General features: G+C 43.4%; 1 protein-coding gene across 5 annotated transcripts in view; it reads left to right on the forward strand.

Annotated features, from left to right (window-relative positions):
* ASAP1 (ArfGAP with SH3 domain, ankyrin repeat and PH domain 1) overlaps positions 1-15,271 on the forward strand; it is a 136,581-nt gene extending 121,310 nt beyond the window's left edge. For 4 of the 5 annotated variants that reach the window (XM_083749060.1, XM_083749061.1, XM_083749062.1 and 1 more), the window contains 6 exons: positions 76-246; positions 5,008-5,074; positions 6,173-6,231; positions 7,044-7,549; positions 10,934-11,056; positions 12,412-15,271. In XM_083749060.1, the coding sequence (XP_083605186.1) occupies positions 76-246; positions 5,008-5,074; positions 6,173-6,231; positions 7,044-7,549; positions 10,934-11,056; positions 12,412-12,486 (1,001 nt within the window). In that variant the 3' untranslated portion in view covers positions 12,487-15,271. The remainder of the gene's footprint in view (positions 1-75; positions 247-5,007; positions 5,075-6,172; positions 6,232-7,043; positions 7,550-10,933; positions 11,057-12,411) is intronic. The other variant, XM_083749064.1, reaches the window with a different exon arrangement.
* The last annotated feature ends 4,159 nt before the right edge of the window (positions 15,272-19,430 follow it).

Raw genomic sequence — 19,430 nt, forward strand, 5'->3', positions numbered from 1 at the left:
TGGTAGTTCCTTTTGTGTTGTTCTAGTGCTAACCCTTCTGTGTGTTGGTAAAAGGCTGTTTGTTTGATTTTACAGGTCCGCCTGGCCCTCCTTCAACCCTTCCTTTAAGCACTCAAACCACTAGTGGCAGCTCCACTCTGTCTAAGAAGAGGCCCCCTCCCCCACCCCCTGGACACAAAAGAACCCTCTCTGACCCACCAAGCCCACTACCTCATGGACCTCAGAATAAGGGCCAAATTCCTTGGGGTGAGTTTTAAAACACTTAAGACAACACTCAGTTGAGAGGGAGATGCTCACATTGGCGCAGTTCACACATCACACTGAACCTTGGTTCAGGAAGGCTATCCAAGATTCAGCGGAATGTTGGAATTGGGGGGGAAAACATAATTTACAATTGGCCGGCAAAATGGTTGTTACAGGGTTAGTGCAAAACCATGGCTGAGTGTGAGGTATGAATCAAACCAGTCGCCGCTAATTATAAATGAATCTCTCCAGCTGATAAGCTTTCTGTGACTTTTCCTGTGTCGTTCTGAAGCTCATAGCTACCTTAAAAAGGTAAAGGGACTCCTGACCATTAGGTCCAGTCGTGGCCGACTCTGGGGTTGCGGCGCTCATCTCGCTTTATTGGCCGAGGGAGCCGGCGTACAGCTTCCGGGTCATGTGACCAGCATGACTAAGCCGCTTCTGGTGAACCAGAGCAGTGCATGGAAACGCCATTTACCTTCCTGCCAGAGCGGTACCTATTTATCTACTTGCACTTTGGCGTGCTTTCGAACTGCTAGGTTGGCAGGAGCAGGGACTGAGCAACGGGAGCTCACCTCGTCGTGGGGATTCAAACCACCAACCTTCCAATCGGCAAGTCCTAGGCTCTGTGGTTTAACCCACAGCGCCACCCGCGTCCCCATAGCTACCTTGTTTAATTCTATTGGTGACAACGTGCAGAAGTAGTTAACACAGTTACCAAACATGTTGAGCTGGGTTCAGCTAAACTGTTGTGCTATTGTGAACCCACTCAACAAGTCTCCGTAGCTCAATGGGGCTTATCTCCCCCCCCCCAGTGCCCCTACAGAATTGCCATTGTGGATCAGGAGACACCCACCCACCAACCAACCATGAATTGCATGTAGGGGGGGGTAAGAGGGAAGATAACTAATTCCATCTGGCATCCGCTGATGGAACATTCATAATAGGGCAGTTAATTATTTCTAATATTTGTTAGCACAGTTCTGTTTAGATTGATAGGAAGGTCCTCTGGGGCAGAAAGAGGGAAATCAAGCCAGTTTATGCAGAGCTTAAGGTGTTTGCTTGAAACTAAAAAAGCACACCCTTCATAAGATTTTAAAGCTGCTGCTGTCCCTAGGCTGCCATGTTGCCTTGTACTCTGCTGAAAACATTCTAGCCTCCATAGTCAGTACTTTACACTGCTAAAGTGCAATAATTAAAGCAGAATTTTTTTCTGTGCCTGGCAAAGTAAATTTCAGGTTTTTCTAAGATTCTCCTTTACTATCATGCAGTCCTGTACATGTCTACTCAAAAGTAAGTCCCATTGAGTGCTTGCTCCCAGGTAAGTGTGTATAGGATTGCAGCCTAAATTACTTTGCCACTGGCTTTGTTTGCATATCATAGTAAGCCACAGTCAGTGGCTTACTGTGAGCATACAGATGGCTCATGCTTTACTCCTCCCCTAGTGGGGTCAACAAACCACAATCCCTAACTTGGCATTGTGCTTTATTTTGCACCAGATAAACTATAGAGTGAAGACAATGCTACATTTTAGCTTGCCAGTTATGGTTCTGGTGTAATGCTATGTCAAGGATCATGGGTTGCTGCTTTCCCTTGTGCTAGGGAAAGAGCGAAGAAAGAGTGGGTTCATTTTCCTGGCAAACCATTAACTATGGTTTACCATGATGCACAAACTGGTCTTGTGTGACATTTCTATACATCAGGTTTGCCTGACAAGTGTATTTTCAAAGCCCTCGACTTTAGTTCTGAACTATATTTTCAAATATGATGATGGATTTTGACTGCAATGGCAAAAAGCTTTAACCTGAAAAAGTCTACAATTTGATTTGTACCTAGCCTTTAGGAAAAAAGTATGAGATTTGTACGGTTTTCTTTGGGACTTGATTTATGTCCCCCCCCCCCCCAAAAAAAAAAAAACACAATCCAAGAACAGTTGAATAAGCGGGAAATAGGTGTGTCAGTTTATAGATCAAAATTCCCTTCAACTGTAAGTGGGTGAGCATTGTTACAGGGTTGTTACAAGTCACAGTGAACTTGTCATTTTAGGAAGTGAAACTTTATTTTTGCGAATTTCTTCAGTGAGGAGGTTTTTCTATGCAATTTTACACGCAATTGACTTACCAAGCAAAACTAAACTACATTAATTTAATCCTTTTAGCTCCCCTGATTTTTGGAATTTGAAAGTCAAAAAATTCAGCAGGCCCTGTCACGTCCATGTAAACAAGTGAAATTCAGGAATAGGGGGAAATGTTTCTGGCCATACAAAATAGCATTTTGTAAAGGTACTTTTCCTCAGACAAACTATAAGCTGTAACAAGCTTTGTGCAGTGTCTGGAGAAAGCTAAACCATGAGCCCAGACGATCCTTCAGTTCAGCACAGTAACAGAACACCTGGTGAGAGCATGGCAGTTGTGATCTCCTCTCTGAGAGTCCACATGCTTGTTCACTCTAAGCCACAGTTTGGCTTAGTGTTACATGCAAACAAGGACTGTGGCAGAGCTAACAACAAATGCATTATTCTTTGGGGCTCCCTTTCTAGCTGACATAGCCAGTAGTGGATTGTGCACTTGTTTTTTGTTTTGAAAAGTTAATTAGCTGTTGCATGACAAAGGGAAGGCCTATGCTTAGTTAACTGCCCTTTATTAACTAAATTTATTTATGTGTTTGCATCCATGTGCTGCTTGTAACTATAAATCTTTGGCTTGCATCTCTGGCTTGTGTCACCTCCAGACTGAGACAACAAAGATAGTTGTGACACGTTAAATACTAACAAATGTATTGTGGCAGAAAACCATCCTGATTTCGTTTAAGTGGTTTTGTTGTTGTTGTTGTTGTTGCAACAGTCTATAACATTCTCCGAAATTTCTAGATAAAACAGAGATGGCAACTGTTGATTAAACTATAACAGAACTATAATTTTTGGGAGATAACTGGGCAACACATAACTCGGCAACAGATGAGCCGAGTAAGTGAGGCTTTGAGAAGGAAGTGTGAGGGCTCTGACAGGGTCCTATATTCCTCTCACCTCCTTTCCAAAGCCTAGCTAGTGCTTTCCCAGTTGTGGAAGGGAGGTAGGAGGACTCTAGGACCTGCCAGAACCTCACACCTCCTTCCCCAAGCCTGGTGCCTCGCTTATCTTGGCCTACCTGCCCCACCCCACCCCAGCAACAAGGCAGTGTGCAGTCCACAGGTTCCGTGTCGAAGTACACTTGCAGGCCCACATGGTATGAAAAGTTAGACCGCCATGATCTAGAACAGGCATAGGCAAACTCGGCCCTCCAGTTGTTTTGGGACTACAATTCCCATCATCCCTGACTGCTGGTCCTGCTAGCTAGGGATCATGGGAGTTGTAGGCCCAAAACATCTGGAGGGCTGAGTTTGCATATGCCTGATCTAGAACAATAAGAACCTTTCTAGCTATAAAAAGCCTTGGAGTTGACTGCACTCCCGGTTGTGTCCTTTAGAGGGTAGACGAGAACAGGATAATCAAAATAAGGCTTCTTAAACTGGAGGGGATGGGTGGGGACAAAGGAACAAGAGTTACTTCTAAGTGGGGGCCTTGCCCCACTATTTGCAACATACCCTTGTCCTCTCCATGGAGAGGCTTGTACCTTCCTCTTGAATCTCCAGATTTCCAGAACTTTTGACTTTTCTCCTTGCTTGGGTGGCCACTAAAGGTGGTCTGTTGTCTTCTGCTCCTCCTCACTGTGAAGCAAACCACATGCTAAATCACATTTTGGCTGCCCCCATCCAACCTTTGCTTGCTGTTCTGGCCAAAGGTTTTGATTTCTCAGCTGGGAAGAGTGTTGTCTCAAAGAAGAGTTCTTTCCTTGGGCTGCAAGAGTGCATCTAGGCACAATTCAGGCAGCAACTCATTCACCCATCATACCAGCCCTTTTCTTTGCCTAGAATGTGGTTTCCTTTTATACTGTCAATTTAACTCTCTGAGGACCAGTTCACACACAAGCTCTGTGCCTCCATTCTAAGCGATTGCCATTTGTATGAATAGGGCCTTAAACGTATTAAATTCTTCACTTGGGTTCTTAGGGCTGAATTGCACAGATTTTCAGGAAGGTTATTTGCATTTCTTCATTCGCATCACTAGATTAATTGTTATCAACAAATTCAACCTCTCTGGGAGAAATTAATTCCCAGTTTGTGCTGAAAGAAGGTGATAAAATTAAAAGTTATCATAGAAACAGGGTGTGTTTTTGGTATCAGAATGTGAAACCTCAGCAATATAGCTAGTGCCCTACATTAGTAAATTAGAGTGCTACCTTCAGCTTCCTTTCTCATTTTGGTGTAAACAGTTGGGTGAGTTTTTTAAAAATATATATATATTACAGAAATAGGAAGTTCTGCATATGGACTGAAGTGTTAACAATTTTTCAAAAGAGAAAATGCCTCAGATCACAAAGTTTTAACTCTTGCCTAACTTCTTTCATAGCACCTTGGCCACAAACACATGCATAACGGCACAAACACAGTACAATGCACTTCCTGTACAAAAATGCTATTATAGTATAATTCTTTTAAATACTTTCCCTTACTAGCAGACGGACTTAAATTGCTTAAAATTAACATTGCATAGGAGGCCATATTCTAGATTATAAATGCCTTTTCTGGCCTTAAATCACTATGCATAAAAAAAGGGTAGCGGTGAGATCCTATAGCTTCTACTTGAAAAGTCTTTACATTATTTGTGATATCTGCTACTTCATCCTATTTAAAATCAAAAAACTTATTTAATGTTTTAATCCATAGGTAATGATTTGGGTCCTCCAGCCACAAAGACTGCAAACAAGTTTGAGGGGATGTCTCAACAATCAGGGTAAAAAAAAATTATATTTCCTGTTTGTTCACTGAGGCCAAACAATGATATTAATCCAGATAATTGATTTTTGTGAGTCAGTAGAAAATTGTTCCTTTTTTTAAAAAAAACATATTTATAGTTGAACTCAACTTGTTTACATTTCACCTTCTCTATTCTTTTTAATGGCTTTTGCTAGGCGTGCCAGCAGGGTTTGTAATGTAAAAGCTAGTATCATGTTTTCTTCAGACAAGTCTGTGATACAGCCCCACGTGCACTGCACTTCTAGCCACTCTTATCTAAAAAAGAAGAAGAAGATGTTAACAGAGCTAGAAGAGCTGTCAATAGAAGGAGGCCTGATTTCAGAAAGGACCTTGTTGACATCACGAAAAGCCTTTTCTGGCACATGTTCACACGGCTTTCGTGACCCATGATATAAAAGCCTAAAGCACCAGTGAACTTGGAGGGTTTCATCTTTAAAAAATCTTTTTTTAAAAGCTATTGCAGCACAGCTTTGAGGAAATAGGCTATGCAGACATCTCCTCTCCACTCCAGAAAAAGGTGATGCAGTGCTTTCATGTGCTTAAACTAGCACTGTTTCAAAACCTTTGGAGCAAATTTCAAATGTCGCATTTAGTAGGAAATAAGTCCTGGAAATGTGGCAATCAGTGCAAATCTTCAAACATGTCAGGTACAAGAGATCATAATGTGGCATATATATATATATTCTTAGTTTTTAATAATATCCTTGAGTTGATCATCCAGTGCTGAAATAATTCAGAATTCAAAAAACCAACATCTCCCCTGCCCTAGTTCATGATTCTTTTTCAGTTCTGTTTTGACTTCTGATTTCTGTTCCAGTGGTGTCCTATCTGAACAGGTCAATATCCATACCCTTTCAGTAGCCTATTTCAAAAACAAGCTTAGAATAATAGAATCCTTATATACAAACATTGTTATATTTGAGTAAAGGAAGCCCACAGTCAACACCCCTGTGAGGTTTTGAGTCTGTTCTGTGGAAAGTGTTTGTGCTGCTAACGTTGATGCCTGGTACTCTAAAAAGGAGGCATTTGGGTATTTCATTATAAAGATGTAAACCATTATGTGTTTCTTCATCAGCACTGGGTCTGCTAAGACTGCACTGGGTCCAAGAGTTCTTCCAAAACTACCTCAAAAAGGTAAGTATATCTCTGAGCATGAATGCATACAGAGCTATGTTATACTAAATCAGATCATTGAACCACTACTGTTCTGGTCTACTGTTTACTGGCTGGGGGTCTCTGAAATCTCAAGTATAGATTTTCCCCAGGTCGGTCTCTTCCTCTCTTGCCTTACTCACAGCACGTTTGTAGTAATATTGTGAAGAGTTGTTTGAACAATAAAAAGTTTCAGTATAAGAAACCTGTCTAATCCTGGGATGCTTTGTAGGTTTGAAGACATAGGAGTGGCAAGAACTAAGAATATAGCTGCTGCAGTACTCTGTTTTACAAATGTCTCTTAGACTATAACAGGGATGGGGAATTTCAGGATCAGGGCCAAGTGCACACTTCCACATCTCTCTGTTTTATTTATTTAATTCTAATTATGAATCCCCACAAAATGTCTCAAAACAATTTCATGGTAAAAACAACAACAAAGATAATGAAAAATAAATGCATATATGCAAATGGAAAGTATTTCATATGTGAAAACAGTTTGAAGGCAGACTGGGATCAATATATCCACTTAAGAGACTGGTTGAAAAAGGAAGGTCTTCAATAGGTGCCAGAAAGGCAATAGAGATAGTGCCTGTCTGGTAAGTAGAGCGAGGCATTTCCAAAGGGTTAGTGCTAAAATTCCTATATAAATATCCTATACTATTGTGCACAGTGATTGCGTATAAAAGTATAGGACCTTGTACACCGGAGTGTGTGGAACTTTTATCTGTTGCAAATGGAGAAATAGCAACCCATTCTGAAATTTATTTCACTGTGTTTCCTTTCTGTTTCAGTGGCACTAAGAAAAATCGAGACGATTCACCTTCCTTCAATAGACAAGCCCAGTCAACAATCGGAAACCTTTCAGAAGTCCATTTCACTTTGTATTGATCTGCCACAGAAACCACAACCTGGAGATTTGCCCCCAAAGCCTCAACCCATGGAACTACCCCAGAAACCTCAGATTGGAGATTTGCCCCCCAAGCCAGGAGAATTACCCCCCAAGCCCCAGTTAGGAGACCTGCCACCAAAACCACAGCTCTCAGACTTGCCTCCGAAGCCGCAAATGAAGGACCTTCCTCCCAAGCCTCAGCTAGGAGATGCTTTGGCGAAAACTCCTGTTGGAGAAATGTCACCGAAGCCTCAGCCCTCGGAGGCAAATCAAAAGTCTCATTCTGTGGATCTTTCTCCAAAGGTACAATCGAAAGAGGCCGTCCAAAAGCAAGCATCTGAAGACTCCAATGATGTAACCCATGCACTGCCAGAGACCCCAGTGCCACTTCCTAGAAAAATTAACGTGGTGAGTAGATAGATGGTTTGTTCTCTATTAAGCCCAACCCTGCTTTGGGGTGTGCAGAGTTCTGTGCAGAAAATAACACCGGGGGAATTCGAGGTACACAGCAAAGCTGCTTGAAGAAAACAGCTTTCCTGGTGCATTTTGCGCCCCCACGCCAATACCTTTCTGTTGCTTCTTGGCTGACTTTAATCACTTGCTGCACAGTCACAATCATGTATTTCAAAATAGCCTAACTGATAAAGTATGACTAACACAGGCAATTTGAGAACAAAAAAATTGCTCTCTTCTCATGATTACTTGAATGCCATTTTTGGGACATGTGCAAATGAAGTGTCCGGTGCCCCATCAAATCCTGTTTTGTGGAATCAGCCTGATTATGTGGACAAGGTGCTTGCAGTAATTTAACCATGCGCTCTTTATCCTTGCCCATCAAGGCTGCTTCAAGCTAGCCAAGGGGAATTGACTAAGCGTGGTCCAGTCTGTGATCAGTGTGTCGCAGAGGAAGCAAGTGATGCTTACTGCCCTTAAAGGGATGATAAGTGTGTCCCTTACTTGACCTTGAGGTTTACAATAACTACCACCCGGTCACAGATGCTTGGAGAGTATTGGAAGGCACCATTGGAGGTTAACAGTTATCTAGCCTAGGGGAGGGGTATCTTTTTCAGTTTGAAGGCTGAAGTCCTTATATGCAACCTTCTGGGGAATACATAGCAGCATGGGCGGGGCCAGATGGAGCATTGAATGTAAAATTGACCCTTGTACAATAGGTTGATTTCTACACATACTCACACACCCCTCTATATCCCCCATCTTAAAATCAGAGTGCAGGGAGATGTACCAGCCTGACAAAACAGTCAGGAAGGGGGTAAGTAAAGCTGGAGAGTCACATCATCATCATCATCATCATCATCATTATTATTATTATTATTATTATTATTACTACTACTACTACTACTACCCCGCCCATCTGGCTAGGTTTCCCAGCGGCTTCCAACAAAAGATTAAAAATACATTAAAACATCAAGCATTAAAAACTTCCCTAAACAGGGCTGCCTTCAGATGTCTTCTAAAAGTCAGATAGTTGTTTATCTCCTTGACATTGGATGGCCCTCTGCCTGGTTCCCTGTAGCTTCACTTCTCACAGTGAGGGAACCACGAGAAGGCCCTCGGCGCTGGACCTCAGTGTCCAGGCTGAACAATGGGGGTGGAGACACTCCTTCAGGTATACTGGGCCTAGGCCATTTAGGGCTTTAAAGGTCAGCACCAACGCTTTGAATTATGCTCGGAAACGTACTGGGAGCCAATGTAAGTCTTTAAGTGTTATGTGGTCTCGGCGGCCAGTCCCAGTCACCGGTCTAGCTGCCGCATTCTGGATTAGTAGCCAGGCAGACAGGTTGGAGGACTGTGAAAATTGAAAAATAAATTTCATCTAAGTTTCCAAAGTGTAAAGAAAGTACTGGGAGATAAACCTGGCTCCTTTATTCCTATAAAAATGCAGCACAGGCGGTTACCATTTTTAGTGCGTCCAGTTGATGCGCAACCGCCAATGCGCGGCTCCTTTTGGAGCCAGAAGAGGGAGGAGTGGGGGCAGGACAGGGGGCGGGGCAGATTTTTGCATGCTCCACCAATGCGTGCTTTGAGCAGAAATGCAACCCCCGTAGAAATGGGAGCTGCCTGTCTAGAAGAACATGGACTAATATTTCAATTGAGCCACTTTCACAAAGGCAAACTCACAAGTGCCAAGGTTGCCTGGTAAATTGTCTTTATATAACTGCCAGTGGCAAAGCATTGAAAAATGTTCCCTTCTATCTAGGAATGTATAATGCTGCTAGATAGATTTTGTTGCCCTTACTATGTTCTGGCTTTCTGGGGTTATTTTTTTCCGTGTCTTGAGATGTGTTAGTTTTTATTTAGGGTGAGATCCAATAAGCACAATCGGGTGTCTGTTTCTGCAATAGGGCTTCTTCTTCCTCTCCTGCCCATATATGGAGCAGATTTTGTAGGGTGTGTGGGAGGCTGGAGGGCAGAGAAAAGAATCCCCCAGTTCCATTGTGCAAGTGGATTTTCTGTTGTGCAGAATCATTGGATTTGGCAGGAGTTATTTTAATGGTTGGGCTCTTGTGAGTGAGGGTTGTTCCTTTTGTTTTTCCCAAAATCATTCATGATTTGTGAGCAGATAAGTTGAAGGGGAAAGTGGGATAGAAATTTCAGTGTAAATAAAATCTATATATGCAACTGGGTTGGCCAACCTCTTCAGCCTGGCAGCCCTCTCTTTGCTGCCACAACATTATGATAGTGAGCTACTCAGCCAGAAAATAAGAAATTGGTCCTAAATCTCTTAATAGGCTCTCTGGATAATGGCCATAAAGGTTTTAGTTGATATTTATTATAGACTCTCTATCCTCTTGCTCTGATAACTGCAAGGGTAATGTATCTGCACATCTTGGTGAGCTGCACATGTCAGGAATGGGACTTTAGGAATAAATACTGTTGGCTGGGATCCAAGTGGCATGGCGTGTTTTTGCACCAGATCCTCTCTTCCATTTGTTTTCTGTCTTTTAGAACGTAAGCCTGGTGGCAGGGGCTGCCTCCTTTGTTCTTACGTAAGCTGTTCTGGGAGCCTTTTCAGGTGAAGAGTAGGGTATAAAATACAGTCATACCTCGGTTACAGACACTTCGGATTGCGCGATTTCGGGTTGTACACCATGCCGAACCTGGAAGTGCCGGAATTTGTTACTTCCAGGTTTCGTCGCATGCGCAGAAGCACCGAATCACGACCCGCGGCTGCACAGGCACGGCGCTGCGGGTTACGAACATGCTTCCTGCATGGATCACGTTTGCAACCCGACGTTCACTGTACAAAAAAAATGTAACAAGAAATAACCCAATCACATATGTATGCGTTGTGCATTCCATGGATGTTGCTGGATCACACCTTCCATCGTCCCTGATCACTGACTGTGCTGGCTGAGGCTGACTGGAGTTTGAGTCCAGCAACACCTGGAGGGTCACAAGTTCTCCATCCCTTCAGAAACACCTGGGGAAATAAAAATGCATTCACCTAATGCCTCCAAGACAAATGGTGTATTCCCTGCTGCAGCCTTGCTGGGTACACCTGCATCTTCTTCTGTAATTCACTGTACATCAGGACCTTTGTTTCTGTGGGTAGCTTTCAAAATCCAGTGTGTTAGTTGTTGTTTTTTTAATTGAAAACGTTAAATTACCCAACACATACATGACAGTTTTTGAGGGCTTTAGGCCTCTGTTGGTTTAAAGTATTTGAAATGTTTAAACATATTGTAGCATTCAGTGTTTTTGCTGTTACGTTAAAATTTTGTTCTGTAGGTATTTTCCTGCCTTTTAGCTATAATGTGATTTACGTTTTAGGGAAAGAACAAAGTTAGGCGAGTGAAGACAATCTATGATTGCCAGGCAGATAATGATGATGAGCTTACATTTGTTGAAGGAGAAGTTATCATTGTGACAGGTGAAGAGGACCAAGAGTGGTGGGTATGTACCTTCCTGCTTTGAAAAACCAAATCCAGTTTTATTAAGTGGTTACAGGTCTGTGAAAAGCAAAATAACACCCAAGATCATACTGTTTCTAACATTAAATTAAATTAATCTTCCACCACACAACTCAGGCATTGCCTAACACTTCTTTAAATGGCGCGGCAATATAGTTTTAGCATGCATTGTGTTACTAATTGCATTTTAAACCTTGCTTATAACTGCTAGTCTTTTTCTGTAATTAAAGTATCAAGTGCAGTTCCATCAAAGAAGAGTGCACATTTTGCCACAGGTTTAAGTGGGGAATGGACTGAACCCAAGTGACCTGCTCCTACACAAGCTGCATAAGTCGGAAAGTGGGTTAGACTCAGGTACAAGATTCCTTGCAGCAGAGCAGCTGCATAGGTCATGGTGTTATCCTACTAGCACGGAAGTAGCCAACATGGTGCCCTCTTGATGTTGTTGGACTGCAGCTCCCATCAATCCCCAGCAGAGTGACCAGTGGCCATGGATAATGGAGGTTGTGGTTAAACAACATCTGGAGGCCACCAGGTTGGCTACCCCCGTCTCACTGCAGCAGACCATTGCATCAGAGCTGCGGTTGATGACTGCGAGAACAAAAGAGGCCTTGCACAGAAAAAAGAAATTAACTCTAACCCTATCTTAACAGCTAGGAGCCCACTGTGTTTCTGCAGACCTGCATATTTAGGCCAAACTAAAAAAACAACAACCAGTTTCATCACCCACTGGTGCTTTTGGGTGTGCATTCCTAGCATGGCAAGTCTGCTTGGCCAACTGGGTTTTGAAACTCAGCAGAGGGCTGTAAAGCCCTGCTCAAAAACCTTTAGTGAGGGAGGTTGTTGTTTAGTCCTGTCTGACTCTTCGTGACCCCATGGACCAGAGCACGCCAGGCAGTCCTGTCTTCCACTGCCTCCCGCAGTTTGGTCAAACTCATGCTGGTAGCTTCGAGAACACTGTCCAACCATCTCGTCCTCTGCCGTCCCCTTCTCCTTGTGCCCTCCATCTTTCCCAACATCAGGGTCTTTTCCAGGGAAGTGAGGGAGGACCCCCCCAAAAAAAAACAACAACAACACACACCATGTAACCACATAACTGTTACCCACATAAGGATCATGGCTGAAATATTTGGTGTTTCCCAGGTTTCAGGTATCTATTAATTAGACTTGCTTCCATATAAAAGTGGCCAAGTTCAGAGTGAGGATATCGAAGCATAAAACTACCGACAATCAAGCACATAATACACATTATTGCTCCATGTGGGATAGCAAATGCGGAGGTTTGGGGGCGGGGGGGCCGATGCCTTCTGAGCCAACATTGTTTCTTCTTCTCTGCAGATTGGCCACATTGAAGGCAAGCCAGAGAGAAAAGGGGTCTTCCCAGTATCCTTCGTCCATATTTTGTCAGACTGAGTCGAATCGGAAACTTGAGCATTGCACATCCTTCCTGCAAGACGGGCTTTTAGCACGAAGCAAACAGCTGCTCCCTCCCTGTAATTCTGTGCACAACTGTGGATATATATGTATATATAACTGCTGTTACAGAACAAGAACTCATTTACGGCTCACCCAGCGAGGTGACTTATACTTGTATTGTACATAACGGTGTTACTCTGCCTTTGCCAGTATTACGGTAGCCTTGGGACCTGGCATGCCTTATTGGGTTTGCTCAAGCCATCCTTGGCATCAAAGCACTTACATCTCTTTGTCTGTGTGTATGAACTACCAGCTCCCTAAATGTGGTTGGTCTCATCCGGTCCTGTTTATCTACAGAAATTACCATCTCTAATAAATCAGTATTCCTAAAATAGATAACTAGCAGAGAGTTAGATTCAGTTTTCGAAATGAACTGCTTTGGCTCATTTACAGCCCTGTTTACAGCTACCAATGTACACACTTTACAGCTTGCGAAATCTACTTCCTTGGTATTGTCAAAGAAAGTGTTCAATGTACACATCAAACAAAAGAAATATTCACTGATGCTACAGATTAACCAGTAGTCTTTTGTGGTGTGTTTGTGTGAACAGGCATTTCATGTTTGTATTATGTCGTTGGTGTTTCTCTCTCTGATATTTACCTCACCTAACACCATCTGAAAGTCTTTAGTTAAAATTTCTCTGTCGAATGAAGGAACACTTATGGGACTTTTGGCTGGAGGTTTCCTTTCATGGCAACAGGGTCTTAAAAGAAAAGCAGCCCATCCCCGTCTGCTTATTAGCATATAACACTCCCTTCAACCTCTGTTTATGCAGAAACGTTATAAGTGTCTGTCAGCTTTTTCAGGTTTCACGCAGTGCACTCCTGTTACAATCTGGTTGCCACACAGACTTGAAAGATGAGTTTACTCGAGCACTAGTGTGTGCTAACTAATTGGCTCATTTAGAAGACACCTTTGCTGTTGGGGGATTTGAGCCTTCGACCCACTGGAGCTATTAAGTTCATAATGCTCTCTTAGTTCTGTCGCCTGGAGAAATAATAATTAAAAAACAAAACCCTGCCATCAAAAGAAGTGAAAGATGACCTTTCATGCAAATTATCACCTGTTAAATAATGACGCCAGACTGTAACATCTGGAATTAAATTTGCTTTTGTGGAATCCTAATTATGGCTCGAGGTTGAACTTTCACAATCTGCCAACAATCCTGAAACCACTGAGCTGAACTTAGGAAGGATATGTTTTGATCTGAGATGGCTTTGGAGTTTCCACCCTCCATCACTTGCATCTAAAACACATTCTTTATTCTGATCAATGTATTAAGGATATATGCTCATTTCAGATACGGTGTTTCATTTATTTATTTGTTGATCATTGTTATAATATGCAAAGCAGAATGTTCTTGTTTTGCTTATGATTCACGGAACGTTTTACAGTGTGGCTCCATGTGGTTTCCTGGGTTCACCTGGCTTAAAGCAAGGCTGGCTAACCTGTGTCTGCCCCGATGTTGCTAGGCTACAGTCATCCCTGATCACTGGCTATGCTGGCTGGAGCCAATTCGAGCTGGAGATAGACGAATCTGCAAAGCCACTAGTTAGCCACCCCGGCTTTAAACAACTGCTTTTGCAACAGCCCAAATTTATTTTTCCTTCACAGCAGATTCTCGTGACTCCCTGTCAAAAGGTTTCCATTTCACGAAAAGCACAAGTTCACATTATTCACTCCGAGGCTTTCGCTTTTGATGTTTTACAAACCTGTAGTCAGTGAATATTTATTTTTATTTAAATGGTTAACATACAGAACATAATCAACTTAAGAAATCTTGCATGAAGAAGAGCAAAATATTTATCAGCTATTATTGGAAAGTGGTTTTTAAACTATTGCTTCATCTGTGTCATGACACATTCTGTTAAAAAAGATATAAGCTTTCAAGTGAGTGACTGAGCCTACTGGCATCGACTCTGCAGTGTTACCGATTTCAGTGTTTTCTCAGACTCATGCTGTTTATATGAAAGCCAGAACAAAAAAATGACTTTGCATTCCATATTGCTCATCAATGCAGTGTGCTTCAGATGCATTAAAGAACAAAACTGATCTACCTTTTTTGTCAAGTATATTTTAAAATGATCTCGAAATCCATTGGTTGAAAGAGAGAGAGAAAGAGAGAGAGAGAGAGAGAGAAAGCGCAACCCATATAAAGGAGATCCAGATGTGTAAAATGATATAGAGTCAAAATGTCTATTATTTTGTATGCTTTTTTGAAGTAGTATAATAATGAATTTTTTTAAAAAATAAAATGAGTTCCATCAGGAACAAGAGTTGACTATTCTGGGTGATTTGAGAGTCCATAGGAGAATTAAAATACCATGTATGATATATAGGTTGAGTTTTAAGTACAATATTGTATTTAAACTCAGAGCCACTATCTGCAATTTTGTACATGACATATTTGGGAAGTCTTGTTTGTTTTGGGTTTCTTTTCCCCCTGGGGAGAGGGAAGTATGTTCTGCGAATGGTGTGTTATTTTACTGTTGAACAGCAATTGCTATTTATTTTTTTATGACATAGTGCATCAACATGTATAGAAAGCAGATCTGGTTAGAGCCACTAGTTGGAAACTGAAGTCTCATTTGAATGTTACAATCATAATACATCAGTACACTTGTCTCCTCACGTGTTTAATGTGACAGTTTGAGTACTGTATGTGTTAATTTCTACTTTTTTAATATTTAAAATTGCTTTGAAATAAATGTATTCAGTTGATCCCAGGCATCTGAATGTCCTTTTATCAACTGGAGTCTGCTATAGGAGGAAAAAGTAGATCTCATTCACATACAATTATAGAGCATGTGTTTTTTCTGATGCTCATGTTCAGTTTCTGTTCAGTAAAGAGATAAGCGCACCAGATAAACATATACATTTATTCTGGTGTTCATACAGATTTGCGCACAGATTTTTTCGGGGGGTGGGGGTGGGATCTGGATGCACTGCAATTCTTCTCTTTTGGTCTCTTACTACGTTGTTTGCAGGTAGTTTATACTAAACAGTCTCTCTTCTGGTCCTAATACGCAGCTCCCAAGTGTTAAATGCTAAGACTTGGTTGCTAGTACAAAAAACGTTGCTTTTCAGTAGCATCTTTAACTTTTCCACCTGTGTGCACATGCCATGAGGTAGAGAATTGGGGGGGGGGGGTGGATAGATCTGTGGTCACCTTCATTAGTCCTTTTATTTCCACTCTGTTTAACCCTCATTTTTAAAAGATTTCTGTGCAACTGTGCAATATGCAGATGTGTGCATATTGCCTTTATTGTACAAGCTGCCCAACTCTTAAACAGAGGTAGGCTACTTTGTTGGGAGAGGCTCAAGGGCCACAGAGTCCCTTCAGGAAGTCGTAGAGAGCCACATCCCAAAGATAATGGGCAGGACTAAAGCAAAATGTGGGGAGGGGGGGACACACAAGTTCTCCCATGTATTTACACACACTCATTCACAAATCCATTCATTTTCCATGGAAGGGTAGCGGTCCTGTACAGAAGCTCACCTGTGAACATGCTATAGCTCTGGCATATCAGGCCTGTCCTTCAATTATCTAATCCTACCTCAGGTTCCCTTATTACATTTAAAGAATAGATGGTAACCTCACCCCATTAGTTTCTTGGCTAGGTAAAGGTAAAGGGACCCCTGACCATTAGGTCCAGTCATGACCGACTCGGGGATTGCAGCGATCATCTCGCTCTATAGGCCGAGGGAGCCGGCGTTTGTCCGCAGACAGCTTCCGGGTCATGTGGCTAGCATGACTAAGCCACTTCTGGCAAACCAGAGCAGCATACGGAAACGCCGTTTACCTTCCCACCGGAGCGGTACCTATTTATCTACTTGCACTTTGATGTGCTTTCGAACTGCTAGGTTGGCAGGAGCAGGGACCGAGCAACAGGAGCTCACCCCGTCACAGGGATTCGAACCGCCGACCTTCTGATCGGCTAGTCCAAGGCTCTGTGGTTTAACCCACAGCGCCACCCGCGTCCCAGTTTCTTGGCTAGGCGTACACCAAATGTCTGGAATTCTGGTACCTTTTATACCAAGCAGGGTTGCTATTTCGGGACGCATCCTTGGAAGTGTCTTTTAAAGTGAGCAGCTTAAAGCAGTGATGACAGGATAAACATTGCCTACTTTTCAGGTGCATTTTTGCATCTGCTTATTTTCATAGGCTAAGGGTTTTGTTGATCTGTTCATTTGCTACATCCTACATTTGGCCTGGAAATCATCCCAGACATTTTCTTAGGAAACCTACAGGTATTAACCTTGCAGAATTGCAATTTCATGTAAAATAATGTGTTTGCTGATGTTTTAAGCAAAAGAAAGGCATCCTATATGCTTTCTCTTTAGTACCATTCAACCTCAGTGATGTCAGAGAACCAAAGGAGCAAACATTGCACCGAATTCTTAGATTCAGACGACAAAAATAGCAGATATTAAGTGCTTTGTTACACAGATTGCAATTTTTCAAAGAAAAGTTTTACAGGACTCTGGTTTTTAGTTTGCACTATTTGTTCACCGCCTTGTGTCCTCATGGGCTAGATTTTCAGTAAAGCCAGGGAAACCATAGCATTTTCACTAAAACCACCGGGTTGCAGAAGAGACAGGAAACTCTGTGGTGACTGCTCTCCATGTGCCAAAGCTTGTAAACACACAGAGCCATTTTTAACTGCTCCTATGGTTTGCACATAGGGACGCAGGTGGCGCTGTGGGTTAAAGCCTCAGCACCTAGGACTTGCCGATTGAAAGGTCGGCGGTTCGAATCCCTGTGGCGGGGTGCGCTCCTGCTGCTCGGTCCCAGCGCCTGCCAACCTAGCAGTTCGAAAGCACCTCCGGGTGCAAGTAGATAAATAGGGACCGCTTACCAGCGGGAAGGTAAAGGGCGTTTCCGTGTGCGGCTCTGGCTCGCCAGAGCAGCGATGTCACGCTGGCCACGTGACCCGGAAGTGTCTCCGGACAGCGCTGGCCCCTGGCCTCTTAAGTGAGATGGGCGCACAACCCCAGAGTCTGTCAAGACTGGCCCGTACGGGCAGGGGTACCTTTACCTTTACCTTTATGGTTTGCACACTTACAGCTCCTTGACTGTGCAGTTCTACACTGAGTTGGATTTGTGCGCATGCGCAACCCGCCACCACTTCTGGATCTCATACGTCTTGGATCTCAAACCTTTAGGGTCCCTGCTCTGCTTCTCTCCTGCCTCACTCAGGTTCTCTAGCCTACAACCTTGTCAAGATGAAGCTCTCTTCCTGGTCTATCCATTGGCTCTGTTACACCATGCAACTGCTGCCATGTTGCAGCCAGGATCTTGCTCAGAAAGATGTGGGCGTCCTGCATGTATGACCTACTGCATTTGACTGTAAGGAAAGTCTGCCTTGTTGACCAACACAATGAAATCCCTTCTTCAGAATTGGGTACTGGCTGTACCCTTTCACAGGAGACCTCAGCCTCAGATTCTCCAGCAACGCTTGAAAACCACAGACCTACTATGATGTACCAGCAAGTTTCAAGGACACAAAGGTGGGTGTGGCCTCCCTTATCTCTTTGGGCTTCCAATGTCCATCAGACCCAGCCGTCATGGCCAATGGAGGAGGTCTAATCCAGCAACATCTGGAAGACCGCAGGATAGCCAATCCTGCATTAAGAACCAGTCATCTTAATAAAATCTTGCTCCCTGCCTTTCTCCTTCTAAAAAAGATTGTGTACCCACCAACCTTGGGCAGCAATAATGAAGTATGTTCCAACAGAAGAGTTAAAGTTACAAGTTGGTAACACACACAGGCTAAGGAGATCCTTTGCTGTCTTGCTTCCTTGAGGAGGAGACATCATAATAATAATTTATTATTTATACTCCGCCCATCTGGCTGAGTCTCCCCAGCCACTCTGGGCGGCTCCCAATCAAGTGTTAAAAACAATACAGCATTAAATATTAAAAACCTTCCTAAACAGGGCTGCCTTCAGATGTCTTTTAAAGATAAGATAGCTGCTTATTTCCTTCCCATCTGAAGGGAGGGCATTCCACAAGGTGGGTGCCACTACCAAGAAGGCCCTCTGCCTGGTTCCCTGTAACTTGGCTTCTCGCAGCGAGGGAACCACCAGAAGGCCCTCGGCACTGGACCTCAGTGTCCGGGCTGAACGATGGGGGTGGAAACGCTCCTTCAGGTATACAGGACTGAGGCCATTTAGGGGTTTAGAGGTCAGCACCAACACTTTGAATTGTGCTCGGAAACATACGGAGAGCCAATGCAGATCTCTCAGGACCGGTGTTATGTGGTCTTGGCGGCCACTCCCAGTCACCAGTCTAGCTGCCACATTCTGGATTAATTGCAGTTTCCGGGTCACCTTCAAAGGTAGTCCCACGTAGAGCGCATTGCAGTAGCCCAAGTGGGAGATAACCAGAGCATGCACCACTCTGGCAAGACAGTCTGCGGGCAGGTAGGGTCTTAGCCTGCGTACCAGGTGGAACTGGTAGACAGCCGCCCGGGACACAGAATTAACCTGCGCCTCCATGGAGTCCAAGATGACTACCAGGCTGCGCACCTGGCCCCACTAGGCTGTCTCACCTAGATACCTCCTAATGTGCCCTGCCTTATCTAGTTGCTCAATTTATATCCCTCCCTCCCCTCTCAAAGGAGCTCAGGGGGTCTTAAACCCATTAAGCCTATTCACAGCAGAGGAAGCTCTCTAGCCACCAGTTGTGAAGTAAGATTCAGCTGCAGCTTTTGCAAGTTAGCCACAACCCTTGACATCATTGCGCTTCCATCTTATGCGACTCTCAATGGCAAGCAAAGGAAGTGCCGTTTCTCACTTCTGCTTCCTTGCTACACCCTGTCAGATGGAAAACAACTCAAGTCACTTATACGACTTGCTAGAGGTTACATCCCATGTG

Source organism: Podarcis gaigeae, assembly GCF_964106915.1.
Source record: "Podarcis gaigeae genome assembly, chromosome: 7".
Taxonomy (NCBI): Eukaryota; Metazoa; Chordata; class Lepidosauria; order Squamata; family Lacertidae; genus Podarcis; species Podarcis gaigeae.